At 37.9% G+C, this 16,067-nt stretch overlaps 1 protein-coding gene across 4 annotated transcripts in view; it reads right to left on the bottom strand.

Moving 5' to 3' along the window:
• Positions 1 to 16,067, bottom strand: part of RNF24 (ring finger protein 24) — a 72,502-nt gene that overhangs the window by 6,578 nt on the left and 49,857 nt on the right. For 2 of the 4 annotated variants that reach the window (XM_070587922.1, XM_008533582.2), the window contains exons 3-5: positions 11,497 to 11,539; positions 9,623 to 9,664; positions 342 to 421 (exon numbers count right to left, since the gene is read on the bottom strand). In XM_070587922.1, the coding sequence (XP_070444023.1) occupies positions 342 to 421; positions 9,623 to 9,664; positions 11,497 to 11,539 (165 nt within the window). The remainder of the gene's footprint in view (positions 1 to 341; positions 422 to 9,622; positions 9,665 to 11,496; positions 11,540 to 16,067) is intronic. The other 2 variants (XM_070587921.1, XM_070587920.1) reach the window with 1 other exon arrangement.

Raw genomic sequence — 16,067 nt, 5'->3', positions numbered from 1 at the left:
TTTGATTAAAATAAGTTCTTAGGAATGGAAGCTGTCATTGGAAAGTTCTAGTTAAATAGCTGTTTATAGCCTGGGCTCCAAGGAGGTATGGGTTCATCTGGCTCTCTGCTCGAAGAAGTACTGCCGTGGTGGTCATGTTCCTGACATCACGTACACGCACGCACGCACGCGCGCGCACACACACACACACACACACACCATGTAGTGTGCTGTCAGCTTTCTGCATTATAGACCAGTCAGGAAGCCATGAAGCTTGTCTGGCACTGGCCCAAGCCCACAAGTAAGTTGGTCGATGTGCCTCAAACTCAGGTCCCCTTAAATAATTCCACACCAATACTCACTTTCTGTGGAAGGCATGCTTACATGGACAAATCCCCAACTCATCTCGAGGCTTGAAGTCTTCTAGACACACTGCACAGAGCTGAAAGACAAATTCACAGTTGAGGCAAACTGTCTACTCTTCATGGGCCACAAAGTAAAGTGCAGGCCCCTGAGGCCCAGCTATCTGAAGGGACTTGCAATGTCCCACAACTCGTTAAGTGAAAGAAATAGGCTCAAATAGGGTGAGGTCTTCCGAAGTCTCCTACTCTTCCTGTCGTACGTTTTCAAGATGGAGAGCAGACAGAAGAAAGAAAGTAAGAGGCAGTTTCCTTTACTTCAGTGTCAGAGAGTCTGACTTAGGTTTATTCTCACTACATAGGCTGAACCTAATGTAATTTTCCTGTGGTGTGTTGAGGGGCTGACTTTCTGCTCAGCACCACAGCTCCTGAAGGGGACTGCTCATGTGCTGGGGTGGGCCCTGGGGCTCTCCATTCTCCAGTTTTCACAACAAGCAAACTATAAACCACAGCACAGTCTGCAGTAACATGCTTTTTACATGGAGCCCCTCACTTTGGCACTGTCCTTCTGTCAGTGCTTGTCTTTGTCACATAAAAAGTTATTCAAGGGTCACTGAATTTAAACTTATGTACAGATAGGGCGAGGAGTGCTCTCTGACAGGTAGTTGGCTCCACTTCTTGTGGAGCCTTCTCCTCCACACCCAGATGCTAAGTTCCAACAACTACTTCTTGGGCACTTACCAGTGCCCAGAGACACCAAGTATCATTGCATTTACCCACTTTACAGATGAGAAAACAGAAGCTCAGAGCAGTAACCATGTTGCTGGAGGCTAAGCAGTTGCTGAGTAGCCAGGCCTGGCTGGGGACCCAGGTCTGTTGCACCGATGTACTGCTGTACCACTCTGTCTCTTGCCCAAAGCCTGAACTCCTCCTTGCTTGCTTCCCTGTCCATTTCTAGAGATCCTGTTTCAACCATCACGTTTCTTGCCCACACTGCTGACATGGCCTTCCTGGCACCTGTTTCTTAACCTATAACATGTAATTCAGTCTTCTTAGGTTGTGTGACAAGGACAAGTGGCTCTTGGTGCCCCGTGGCCAGTTCTGTGGATGTTGGTCTTCCAACACCCTTCTCCAGGGAGCTCTCAGGGCCTTGTGTATACAGCAGATGGGATCTTCACAGGAGGAGGAGAATGGATAACTGTCTTGTCAGATTCAGCATTACTGCCAAGACAGCAGGAGAGTAGGGAGGAAGGCAGGACAGGCGGCTGGCCTTGGCTCAGACACCTACTAGCTGTGTGACCTCTGCTATCATGATGCCTCTTAAGCTCTATTCTTTCATCTGTAAAATGAGAACACTACCTGCCCTGCCTCCCTCACAGGACTGTCATCAGCTCAGGCTGGGGGGCACGGCTGAGGAGGCAGTAAGGCAATCAGTCTACGAGTACCAGTTGCTTTTATTCATGTTTAAATGTTGTGATGGGAACACAATTTTCAAGCCTGGTTTTGTTTTCTGCAAGTAGGCTGAGAACAAGCTGGGAGTAAAGATGAGAAACTAGCAGTTCCAGCCTTGGGGAGATCTTTTGGGCCTCAGCTTCTATAAAGGGGGAATGATGTTTCCACCTCTTAGACTGTGTGAACGGGCCCTCTGGCCTTGTAACACCCAGCTTCTCTCCCAGCATAGCCTTCTCCTGAGACAGGGTCAGGGCTGCTGGCTCTGCCCTCTGGAGATTCAGTGTTGATCCTACCAAATGGCAAGAAGTTGGACAAATCTCTCATTTTTATTTGTTTAGTTTTCCAGGCAAAATTAGATTTATAGCCTTTTGAAAATGGAGTTACCATTAATGGTTATAGTGTGCTATTATGTTCTTCTTAAATTCTAAAATCATAGTCACCTGAAAAAAAAAATAAGACAAATTCTGACATTTTAATTGCTAAAGGCAACCAAAAGCCAAGGGCAATCACGAAGAGAAAAGCCTCAGCTCTGACTTCTTAGAAGTTCCCTGAAGGGTCAAACTAATTTTACAACTTTACAGATCAGATTTTGCAAATAAGCTTTACTTTCCAGTATTTCAACAACAGATTATTTCTCCAGTGTGACTTCCCCTCCCTTTTTAAAAATGGAGATAAAATTTACATACCATAATATTCACCTCTTTAAATTATACGATTCAGCAGTTTTTAGTATATTCAAAGAGTTGTGCAACCATCGCCACTATCTAATTCCAGAACATTTTCATCACCTGCTCTCAAAAGCTCACACCCATAAGCAGTCACTCCCCATCCCACCTTCTCCCCAGTCCCTGGCAACCACTAATCAACTTTCTGTCTTGATGGATTTCTTTCTTCTGGTCATTTCCAGAATAGAATGGAATCATGAAATGGCATCATACAATACGTGGTCTTTTCTGTCTGTCTTCTTTTACATAGAATGATGCCTTCAAGGTTTATCCATGTTGTAACACAAATCAAAACTTCCTTCATTTTTATGGCTAAATAGTATGCCATTACTTGGATATCCCATATTTGTTTATCCATTCATCTGTTGATGGCCAATTGGGTTGTTTCGACCTTTTGGCTATTGTGAATCATGTTGCTCTAAACACTGGTGTACAAGCATCTGTTTGAATTTTCAATTGTTTGGGGTATAAACCTAGGAGTAGAATTGCTGGGTCATATGGTAACTCTATGTTTAACTTTTCGAGGAACTACTAAACTGTTTTCCAAAGTGGCTGCTCCACTTCACATTTCCACCGGTGTGTACAAGGGTTCCAATTTCTCCATATCTGATCATTATTATTGTCTGTCTTTTTCGGTTATAGACATCCTAGATGGTGTAAAGTGGTATCTTCTTGTGGTTTTGATGTGCATTGCTCTAATGACTAATGATGTTGTGCTTATTTGCCACTTGTTTATCTTCTTTGGAGAAATGTCTATTCAAATCCTTTGCCCATTTTTCAGTTGGGTTATTTTTGTTTATATTATTGAGTTGTAAGTGTTCTTTATATATTCTAGACACAAATCCCTTATCAGACAGCCAACTGATTTTGACAAAGGTGCAAAAGCATTTCAATGGAGGAAGGACAGCCTTTCAACAAATGATATTGGAGCAATTGGACATCCATAGGCACCAAAAGCATGATATGACCCCTAAAGCTAAGTGACCAAAGAAAAAAAATTGATAAATCGGACTTCATCCAATTAAAAAAATTTATTTTGAAAAAGTCTCTGTTGGGTTGAAAGGACTGGGATAAAATATTTGTAGATCTTTTTATTTTGTAGGCATTTTATTACTGAGTTGTGCGAGTTCATATATTCTGGATACTATACTCTTATCAGAGATAAGATTTGCAAATATTTTCTCCCTCAGGGTTGTCTTTTTACTTTCTTGATAATGTTCTTTGAAGCATAAAAGTTTTTAACTTTGATGAAGTTCACCTTATCTATTTTTTTCTTTGGTTGCTTGTGCTCTAGTTGTCTATCTAAGAAACCACTGTCTAATCAAAAGCCATGAAGATTTATATCTAGGTTTACTTCTAAGAGTTTTGTAATTTTAGTCATTACATTTAGGTCTTTGATCCATTTTAAAATTAATTTTTGTAAACAGTGTGAAGCAGGGCTCCAACTTCATTCTTTCGCATGTGGATATCTAGTTATCCCAGCACCATTTGTTGAACAGACTATTCTTTTCTCATTGACTTGTCTTGGCACCTTTGTTGAAAATCAGTTGACCATAAATGTATAGATTTATTTCTGAACTCTCAATTCTATTCCATTGATCTGTATGTCTATCCATCTGCCAGTATCACACTGTCTTAAATACTGTAGCTTTGTGGTAAGTTCTGAAATTAAGAGGTGTGAAGTCCCCCAACTCTCTTCTTTTTCAACATTGTTTTTGGCTTTTCTGGGTCCCTTGCATTTCCATGTGAATTTTAGGATCTGCTTGTCAATTTCTTTTTTTTTTTTAAAAAAAAAGGCAGCTGAGATTTTGATAGGGATTGTGTTGATTCTGTAAATATTTTGGGGAATACTTCCATTTTAACAATAGTAAGTCTTTCAAACCGAGAACATGGGATGTCTTTTCATTTATCTAGGTCTTTAATATCTTTCAATGATGTTTTGTAGTTTTCAGGATACAAGTTTGAGCTTCTTTTGTCAAATTTATTCCTAGGTATCTTATTCTTTTTGATGCTATTGTAAATGGAATTGTTTTCTTAATTTCATTTTTGGATTGTTCATTGCCAGTGCATAGAAATACAGCTGATTTTTGTATATTGATCTTGTATCCTGGAAATGTGTTGAACTCATATATTAGCTCTCATGAGTTTTGGTGGATTCTTTAGGGTTTTCTGTATTTACAAAATCACGTCATCTGCAAATATAGTTTTACTTTTTCCTTTCTAATCTGGATGCCTTTTATTACTTTTTCTTGTCTAACTGCTCTGGCTAGACCCTCAAGTACAATATTGAATAAAGTGATAAGAGTCCCATCCTTGTCTTGTTCCTGATCTTAGGGGGAAGAGCTTTTAGTCTTTCACCACTAAGTATGATGTTAGCTGTGGGTTTTTCATAGATGCCCAAATTGTCAAGTTGAGGAAGTTCCCTTCTATTCCTAGTTTGCTGAGTGTTTTTATCATAAAAGAATGTTGAATTCTGTCAAATGCTTTTTCTCCATCTGTTGAGGTGGTCATGTGTCCCCCCTTTATTCTCTCAACAGGGTGTATTACATTGACTGATTTTCCTTTGTTGAACCAATCTTGCATTCCTGGGATAAATTCCATTAGCGTATGGTATATAATCTTTTTTATAAACTGCTGGATTTGGTTTGCTTGTATTTTGTTGAGGATTTTTATACCTATATTCATAAGGGATATTGGTTTGGAGTTTTCTTTTTTTGCGACGTCTTTGCTCTAGATATTAGGGTAATACCAGCCTCATAGAGCGAGATACGAAGTGTTCCCCATCACTCTTCATTTTTTGAAGTCAAAGAATGGATCCTGTGATAACGTCAGCCCTGTCAGAAGCTGGGTTAGGAACATATATTTACTGACTAGTCAGTCCATAGATATTTGAGTTTGTTTTACACATTAAAAGTTGGAAAGGTCCTTAATTGATGGCATCTGCAGAGAGTAGCAGGAAGCTGGGTCAAGTTGCTCCAAAGTAATTTTTTGTAGCTTGGGGAACAGAAGCTTCAAGTCTTTGGGAGTAGTAGGGGCATCACAATATGATGGCTCTAGACTCAAACAGATAGGGTGACATTCTTTCCCCACACTCAGAAGCTGGATGATGTGTCCATTCTACTCAATTTCCTAAACTCAATTTCCACAAATGCAAAATAAAGAATTATACTTACCTTCTCTAAATTTTTTGAAGTTTAGTTCCCCTGCTCCTAAGACAATTATATGAAGAAACAGACATCTTGGTAATATTGACACCTTGTATACATGATTCCATATACTTTACACTGAGATTATACCCATAAATAAAACAAATTCAAGGGAAAAAAATGACTTTACAGTGACTACAAATGTACACTGGAAAGAGGCCTAATTTTCTAGTATTCACAGACTGTGTGCATGACCTCTAAAATGTCCAAGAAGTAAGGATTTGATAAATTTACCTCAAATGCAAACTAGGGAATAGAGAATCATGTAGGGAAGACGTCACACAAGAAAAATGACCCACAGCTCAGGTGATTTACTCAAAATGGTTTTCTTTTAAATAGATAATCATTCTATGATGGTGGTAGTGGGCACTCATTATTATGCCTTTCCTTGAATGGTTATGAGGATATCACATCATCTCCAAAGGCAAAAGATACCCTTTGAGAGCTATGAGAACAACCTAAGGATGGGTGTGCTACTCAGGGAAGATCCAACTTTTTTAATAGCTTTTTTTAAAAAAAAAATGATTGGCACCTGAGCTAACATCTGTTGCCAATCTTTTTTTTTTTCCTTCTTCTCCCAAAAGCCCCCCAGTACATAATTGTATATTCTAGTTGTAGATCCTTCTGGTTGTGCTGTGTGGGATGCCACCTTAGCATGGCTTGATGAGCGGTGCCTTGTCTGTGCCCAGGATCCAAACCGGCAAAACCCTGGGCCACTGAAGCGGAGCACATGAACTTAACCACTTAGCCACAGGGCTGGCCCAAGATCCAACTTTTTTGTTCCAAAGAAGTACAGTGGGCCATGAATATATGGCCCTCATGTGTTCATGTGCTTGGCCCATTACTGTACTGCCTCACTGACTTGGGACCTTCTCTCCCATGGGACCAGTATTCCTTGAGGGAAGGGAGGGACTATACTCTGCCCACTCAATCTCTAGGGTCCTATATATTGTCAGCTTCCTACATAGGATTTGTTTTTAACTATTTTAACAATTTAAAACTGGGACAAACCTCAATTGGGCTCCAAAAATTTGCATACTAATTTAAAAATAGAATCCAGGGGGGCCGGCCCCATGGCTGAGTGGTTAAGTTCGCACGTTCCACTTCAGTGGCCTGGGGTTTCACTGGTTCGGATCCTGGGCGCAGACATGGCACCACTCATCAAGCCATGCTGAGATGGTGTTCCGCATGCCACAACTAGAAGGACCTAGAACTACTGTGTACAAGTATGTACTGAGGAGCTTTGGGGAGAAGAAGAAGGAAAAAAAAAGATTGGCAACAGATGTTAGCTCAGGTGCCAATCTTAAAACAAAAAAAATAAAATAAAAATAAAATCCAGGAATGTGATTTATAAGAAGACTGATCAATAATCCTAGCAAGACTGAGTGGGTTTAAATCTCCTCCTACGTAAGTAAGGGATGTGGCAAAACTGCACCACCAGAGCTACCTCCTCACTGGAGCAAAGGGAAGGGGATGAACTTGTGGGGAGGTGAGGAGAAGGAAAAGATGTCCTTAACTCCACTTTACACAGGGGGCAACTCTGATAGGGTTACCTTTCTGCAGTCTCTTCCTGTGGAAAGTAGGGCAGAACAGGGCCACAGCATGTCTGCCACATGAGTCCTTATCCACTCCCTGCCTCACCCAGGAAAACTGACCGTAAGATGGCTATTCCTGGTCCTTGTGCAGCTAGGATCCCAGATGCTCTTGAGATATAGAGGGGAGCCGGTTCTCCTTTCCTTTCTGTACATACAGTCAATACCACCCGAGGAAAGAGGGAATGGACCCAAACTTGTTCAAATTCAAAAGGTATGTGAATGGCTGTACCACTGTACTGTGGATGTGGGCTCAGGGTTCTGCAAGGCTATGCATGCTCTGACTGGCCCATATGGCCACGGCAGGTGGATGAAGCCTTCTCTGGTGGGGTGGCAGGATAGAAAGAGTGCAATGTAGGAAAAAAATTTCAGGAAATAATGGCTGAAAATGTCCCAAGCTTGGTGAAAGACAAACCTACATATTTATGAAGCTTAGGAAATCTCAAGCATGATAAATCAAAAGAAATGCACACCATATCATAATCAAACTGCTGAAAACTAAAGACAAAGAAAAAAGTCTTGAAAGCAGCCAGAGAAAAATGATGCATTACTGATAGGGGATTGATCAATGATTCAAATGACTGTGAATATCTCATCAGAAACCATGGAGGCCAGAAGGAGATGGCACGTTTTTAAAGTGCTGAAAGAAAAGAACTGTCAACCCAGAGTTATGAAGTGAAATAAAGACATTCTTGGATAAAGGCAAAGTAACAGAATTTATAGACAGCAGATTTGCTCTGAAAGAGTAACTAAAAGAAATTCATCAGAAAGAAGAAAAATAACATATAAGAAGGAAACTTGGAATAGTGGGAATGAAGAGCAACAGAAATGGTAAATATCTGGATAAATATAACAGACTATTCTTCCTCTCTTAAATTCTTTAAAATATACTTGATAGTTAAAAGTAAAAAACATAACATTGTCTGATGGGATTTTCCATGTATACAGGTGTAATATGACAGCTATTGCATAAAAGGGGAAAAGGTATAGGGATCTACATGGCAGTAGGGTTTCTACATTCCAATTGAAGTGCTAAAAAATTCATTCTGAGTATTTATTTTGTAATCCTTAAGGAACCACTAAAAAATTCTACAAAAGATAAAGTCAAAATCACAATAGATAAAATGGAATAAGAAAAATGTTCAAATAACCCAAAAGAAGGCAGGAAAAGGGAAATAGAAGAAAGAAAAAGAGAGGGAAAAGCAGAAGACAACAAAATGGTAGACCTAATTCCAAACATATCAATAATTGCATTGAATGTAAATGGTCTAAACACATCAGTTAAAAGACAGATTGGCAGAGTGGATTTAAAAAAATGACCCAGCTATGTACTGTCTATAAGAATACTCATTTCAAATATAATTATATAGATAGACTGAAAATAAAAATATGGAAAAAGACATACCATGCAAACATTAATCAAAAGAAAGCTAGAGTGGCTATATTAATATCAAAGATTTCAAAGCAAAGAAAATTACCAGGGAAGAAGAGGGATATTACATCTTGATAAAAGGATCAAGAAGACTGGCAATGTAGCTTCACCACAGTTAGACTATATAAAACACAGATATTACAATGTGCAACTTTCCAACTTTTCCTGGCTTTAACACCAATTCAGAAACTCAGACAGGGAAGACGAGAAAGGGCCCTAAAGTTAAAAATAAAAATTCTGAATATTTGTAGTCAGAGGCAACACAAGGAATAAAATGAAAAAAATTCTTACAGACTTAAGGTGTCTGAAGGTGCCCAGCAAGATATACACACTTTTGTATTTAAGTTACAAAGCATAATAGCATAGTGAACACCTGTGCCACTTGTGAACCAATCATGCAAACTCGTCACTAGACAATCCTGAGGATTCGTCTCTCTCCTTCTATGTTCTTCCCTATTCCATTCCTTTGCCTCGCCTCCCCAAACTCCCACCCTCATGAAGTAATCACTGTCTTTTTTGTGCAGGTGGTAAGAAGGGGCTGCTGGGAACATTTTCAAGAGTGAAATTAATGCAAATTCATCTTGAGTAGAAAAACTGTATCTATCTCCTATACATATAGCATGGACAGCAAGCAGCATCTCTGCTATGAAATCTTACATTGGCGCCATCTCTTAAAAATATGAGTTAAGTTACTCTCTTAAAGTCTTCATATAACTGATTTTTATGTGACCTCACTCTCAAATATTCTATTAAGCTGATCGAAATGAGCCTAATTTCTTTCGCCTTCTGAAAATAAAGATGTTTAAGCATACCACGGCATACTACTTCTATTAGAAAATAGCTCAAGAAAATATTAAAATATTTATAGGCTACTTACCTCATGTAAATTCAGTTCTTTTACTTTCTCTTTTAATATAACCTGTAAGACAAAAAAGTATGTTCTTATACCCATTTAAATCTGTAGTTTAAAATATTTCTCATTATACTCACAAATATTTTTCTTTTGTATATATAGCTCATTTCCCCCATATGCAATATTGGAGAGAACCTCTTTCACAGTTTGAGACAGAACCTTTTAGCAACATTCCTTTAACTTGAGCAATGATACAATACTCTCCTGGAAAGCAATTTTAAAATCTGTTTGAGAATATATTAACTTTTGGGAAAAGACATTAACACATGCCCATCTGGACTAAGGGCTAATATGGGGGAAAATAAATGAGGCCGATTGTCTCATGATTCAGTAAAACACAGCACTGGCTGATGGGACTGACTTATTAGTAATTCATAAAAGATTAAAAAGTAAGATCAATCATAATTTTGGAAGTTTTGCCTATTATTATAAATCACTATCCTCAGAAACTTTAGCTCTGCCCAGAATTATGTAAATGGGCTTAAAATTCATCCAGGTGCTATCCCTAATTTGACTTTGTGGTGACTGAAGATCAGTTAAAAGGAATGCCAAGTGATAAAAGGGCAGATTACTATTTAAAAAGAAAATTTCTGAGAGTAAAGTTAATTTATTAGAATTATATTTCATCTTAAAGTGAAAACACAGGCAAGTGAAATTTGGGGAAAATCTCTCAATTTTGAGTATCTTACATTTCTGAACCAAACATGGTTTTGAGGGCAAATCTCGTTTTCAGAAATCACAACCAGAAGCAACCATCCACCTAGGCAGGGATATACTAAATTTCCAATTCAGTATACTTTAAAGACCATTTTTACTGTCTTGTGGCTTTATCAGTTCTATCAGTCAATTTCAACTTTTAAATGACCCCCAAGGCCAATTTTACTTCCTAGTTAGCTTACATACAAATATCTTGTAGGTAGTCAAGATTATGATAGAATTGAGACAAACTAAAACATTCAAGTTGTGTGTGAATCCCACATGAGACCTATGGGGAAGAGCGTGGGGTTACCTAGGGACATCAGTGTGGACATCTAAGAAATTCGCCAATGAGCTCAGATTTCAAAGAGACGTGGACAAAAAGATATGGAATCCTAAAATGGTGACATGATTCTGTAACATCAGGTCAGTAAGGTTAAAGACCCAAATAAGCTGAAGTTAGCCCCCAAAAAAGCTAACGACAACAAAAATAATTTTATGCTTAGGGCCAAAAAGAAAATTAAGGAACACCTAGGCCCATTGTTTGGTGTCAGTGGTAAAATGTTAATGGATGGCACATGGAAGAACAAAATAAATTTTACTTGACCTTCAAGAAAAGCTAAGTTTATTATCTTAAAGAACAAATCAGTAAAGGGATAGGACAAAGGGTTAGGGGTTAATAGCGATGATCCAAGTATCTGGACTTCTAGTGATGTGACATGAACTAACATTTAAAGTACAATGGGGAAGAAATGAGGTCACTCTAACATAGCTGGTCATCTCTGACGTGTCTTCTAATGCAGAAGGAGGAAAAAAATTCATTTAATGGAATTTCTGAACTCTAATTAGGATAACAGTAAATTTAAGGATTATAAGCTATACGATTTTCTTTTGCAAAATGTTGGCTAAAGTTCTGTTAAATTATATTATTATATTATCTGAACTTTCTATAATTTCAAAAATACTTAGGAAAGAAAAGAAGAATATTTGAAGTTGATCTATTTTGTACTGTAAACTGGCAAGTAAAATGCTAAAATGAACACAAGTAAATCCAGTCCCAGTTTAAAATGTAAGTGGAAATCTGAGTTCTCATTTTTTCGTTAAAAAACACAATCAAAGCCAATCTTAAGGAAATTTCTCACCTGTTTGTAGGCATAAAATTCTTTGTGTGCTTGATGCCTTAGCCTAAAAGACAGAAATGAGCATTGAGATACCAATATAACAATTTGAAAAAAATTTAAAAACTAATTTTTCGTATTAATTTATATAATTTATGGTTTAAAATCAATCTCTATCCTGGAATAACCCAAATGATATATCTGTTATGCTATGAGAAAGTGACTAGTGAACCATAAAATGTCAGCCAAATTAAGTTCAAGTGAAATCTCATTAAAACAAAATCTCAATACAACAAATATTTCAATGAAGGCTCAATTCTCTTTATAATGATAGTCCATTTATTTCAATATTTAATACATCACATTTTTTATTAAAAAATTTAAGTAACATAGATCTAATGTTAAGACTACAGCTAAATATTAAACATATATATATACACACACACACCCCAGTGTAACTATCACCCAGATCAAGATGTAGAATGCCTCCAGCACCTCTGAAATGACTCCTCCTAATCAATATCCACCCCTAGAGGTACCCAATTATCCTGATTTCTATCATTGCAGATTAACTATTGCTTGAACGTCACATAAATGGATCATTTGGTATATACTCTTTTGTGTTGGATTCTTCCAGTCAGCAATGACTTGTGAAACTCATTCATGTTGTTGCAATATTTCTGTCCTTTTTGACTGACAGAGTGTTCCATTGTATGAATATTAAACAATTTACCCATCTCCTGTTGATGAATATTTAGATTACGTCCAGTTTTTGGGCTATTATGAATAAAGCTGCTATACAAATTCTTCTACATATCTTTTAGTGGACATATAGACTCATTTCTGTTGAGTATACACCTAGGAGTAGAATTGTTGGTCCAAAGTCCTTGTACCAATTTCTACTCCTATAGGTAATGCATGAGAGTTCTAGTTGTTACACATCTTTGCCACTGCTTGGTAGGGTCAGCGTAAAAAATTTTAGTCAATCTGGTAGGTGTTCAGTGTTATCTCATTTCAGTTTTCATTTCATTTCCCAAATGGCGCTTAAGAACCCTTTCTTATGCTTATTGCCCATTTCAATATCTTCTTTTATGAAATGCCTGTTCAAGACTTTTCCCATTTAAAAAAAATGAGTTGTCTACCTTTTTCTTACTGATGCGTAGGAATTCTTCATGCATTTTAGATGCAAGTCAGCTGTTAGGTCTATGTACTGCAATTATCTTTTCCTCCTCTATGGCCTGCCTTTTCATTGGCTTAATGGTATCTTTTGATGAACAGAAGCTTTTAATTTAAGTCCAATTTATCAACTCTTTCCAATAAGGGTGGTTCCTTTTGTGTCTAGTTAAACAAATCTTTGCCTACCCCTAGATCATGAAGATATTCTCTTCTGTGTATTGTGAAAACTATTTGTTATCTTACCTATCACATTTGGGTCTATGATCCATCTGAAATTAGTCTTTATGTATGATGTGAGGTAGGGGTCAAGATTCTTTCTATCCACATGCAGATTTTCATTTGACTCATTTATGAAAAGACCCTCATTTTCCACACCTTGCAGTGGCACATCTGTCTTAAGTCAGACCTAATATGTGGGTCTGTTTCTAGAGTTCCTATTCTGTTCCACTGGTCTATCTGTCTATTCTTGTGTACTGAGTTGAATGGTATCCCCTCAAAATTTCATGTCCAACTGGAACCTCAGAATGTAACCTTATTTGGAAATAGAATCTTTGCAGATTATTAATTAGTTAGAATGAGGTCATATTGGGATTAGAGTAGATCCTAAATCCAGTATGACTGGTGTCCTTAGAAGAGAGGACACACAGAGACACAGGGAAGAAGGCCAGGTGAAGACAGAGACAGAGACAGAAACTGAAGCGATGCAGCTACAAGCCAAAGAATATCAAGGATTGCTGGTAACCACCAGCAACTAGAAGAGGCAAGGAAGGATCTTTCCCTAGAGCCTTCAGAGGAGCACAGCCCTGCCGACACCTTGATTTTTGGACTTCTGGCCTCCAGAACTGTGAGATTAACTTTCTGTTGTTTTAAGTCACCCACTTTGTGTTTCTTTGTTATAGCAGCCCTGGGAAACTAATGTACAGTGTCAATATCATGCTAGTTTTTTAAAGAAAACCTTTATTTTGTAATTTCAGACTTACAGAAGAGGTGCAAAAAATAGCAGAGGTCACATATACCTTTCTCCCAGGTTTTCCATTGTTCACATCTTACACAGCCATAGTACAATAATCAAAACCAGGAAAATAACACTGATATGATATTGATATTAATATTGATATATAATAACTAAACAGACTTTATTTGAATTTAACCAGTTTTTTCACTAATAACCTTTTCTTGTTCTACGGTACAATCCAAAATCCCACCTTGCATCTCATAAGGTCTCCTTAGCTGTCTCCAATATGTGACAGTTCCTTTTTTTTTCCCTTGTCTTTCAAGATTTTGACACATTAACCATGATCACTTGGTTATGGCAGTGTCTACTGGGTCTCTCCACTGTAAAGTTACAATTTTCCGCTTTGTAACTGATCAATATCTTGGGGGAGATATGTTGAAATTACGCAAATATTCTATTTTTCCTCAAGCTTTTGCCCACTGATTTTAGCACCCATTTTGCTTGCAACAATTATGTTAGTGTTTGCCTGGTGGTGGTTCTGTAGTCTCCTAATCCCTTGTCCATTTATTAATTGGAATTCTTCCGTAAGGAAGAGATGTCCCTTCTCCCTCATTTATTTATATCAGTATGGACTCATGGATATTTGCTTTAGTCTATGGGTTACAACATGATCAGTATGTATTTTCTTGCTCAAATTGATTTAGGCTTGACCTTTAGGAGTTCTACCAGGTTGACTCCTGTGTCCTTTTAACCTGCCCTCATCCTTTTCCATGCATTTCCTTGCTTACTGGGACCAAAAGATGTTCCAGGCTCATTTTGTATTTTCATGCCCTAGCTGTACAATTAACCACTTCTTCCAAAGAATCTTAGTCCCCTTTATTGGAGAGCAGTATTTAAGAAACCAAGATCTGGCTGCTAGGTGAATAGCACTCTGTTTTAAGTACTGGAGCTTTGTAAAAGTCTTGGGGTCTGGTAATGTAAGTCCTCAAGCTTTCTTCTTCTTCTTTTTTTTTGGGGGGGGGGGGAAGATTAGCCCTTAGCTAACATCTCCTGCCAATCCTCCTCTTTTTGCTGAGGAAGACTGGCCCTGCAGTAACATCAGTGCCCATCTTCCTCTACTTTATATGTGGGACGCCTGCCACAGCATGGCTTGCCAAGCGGTGCCATGTCTGCACATGGGATCCAAACCGGCGAACCCCAGGCAGCCAAAGTGGAACGTGCAAACTTAACCGCTATGCCACCAGGCTGACCCCTCAAGCTTTATTCTTTACTACTGTCTTGGCTATTCTTGGTCCTCTGCATTTCCATATAAATTTCATAAGCTTATCAATTTTGACAAATAAATCTGTTGGGATTTTGACTGAGAGTGTATGGAATTTTAGGTCAACTGGGAAAGAACTGACATCTTTGCAAGATTGAGTTTCCAACCTATGAACATAATATATTCCTCTATTTATTAGATCTTCCTTAATTTCTCTCTACACATTTGTAGGTAGGACACTTATAAATCTTTGATTAGATTTATTCCTAGGTATTTGGTAATTTTTGATATACTATAAATGGTATTTACATTTTTTTCTTCTTCTAATCCTTTGTTGCTACTACATAGGAAAAAAAGAATTTTTATATACTGATCCTGTATCTAGTGACTTGCTAAGTTCACTTATTAACTCTGTATAGTTTATCTGTAGAACCTTTTGGGTTTTTTAATATACACAATCATTCTGTCAGCAAATAATGACAGTTTAAACTCTGCCTTTATAATCTTTACATATTTTCTTTATTCTTTATATCACCTCTTTTCTTTCATCCCTTTTTTTTCCCTGCACTTGCTAGGACCTCTGGTACAATGTTAAATAAAAGTGGTGACAGTGAATGTCCCTACCTATATGTCACTATTAAGTATGATGTTTTCTCTTTTTTTTGGGGGGGGGGCGGTGAGGAAGATTGTCCCTGAGCTAACATCTGTGCCAATCTTCCTCTATATTCTATGTGGGATGCCACCACAGCATGGCTTGATGAGCAGTGTGTAGGTCTGCACCTGGGATCTGAACTGGCAAATCTCAGGCCACAGAAGTGCAGCGTGCAAACTTAACCACTATGCCACCAGGCAAGCCCCTCTCTAGATTTTTTGTAGATACTCTTGATTCAAATAAACAAAGTTCCCTTGTATTCTAGGTTTTTGATTTTTAAAAAATCATGAATAGATATTTTTATCAAACAATTGTTCCCATCACGTTTTTTTTTCCTTTTTACTGTTATAATGTCGTATGGATTGATTTTCAAATGTTAAAACAACCTTCATTCCTGGAATAAACCCCACTTGGTTGTTATTTACTACCCTTTTTGCACATCCCTGAATTTGTTTTATTAATACTTTGTTCATATGAGAGATTAGTTTATAATTTCCCTTCTTGTAATGTCCCTGTCAGGCTTTGGAATCAAAATTATGCTGGCCTCATTA

This window comes from Equus przewalskii, chromosome 21 (genome assembly GCF_037783145.1).
Source record: "Equus przewalskii isolate Varuska chromosome 21, EquPr2, whole genome shotgun sequence".
NCBI classification, from domain to species: Eukaryota; Metazoa; Chordata; class Mammalia; order Perissodactyla; family Equidae; genus Equus; species Equus przewalskii.
The sequence above is the reverse complement of the archived record's forward strand: the minus strand, read 5'-3'. Positions and strand labels throughout refer to the sequence as shown.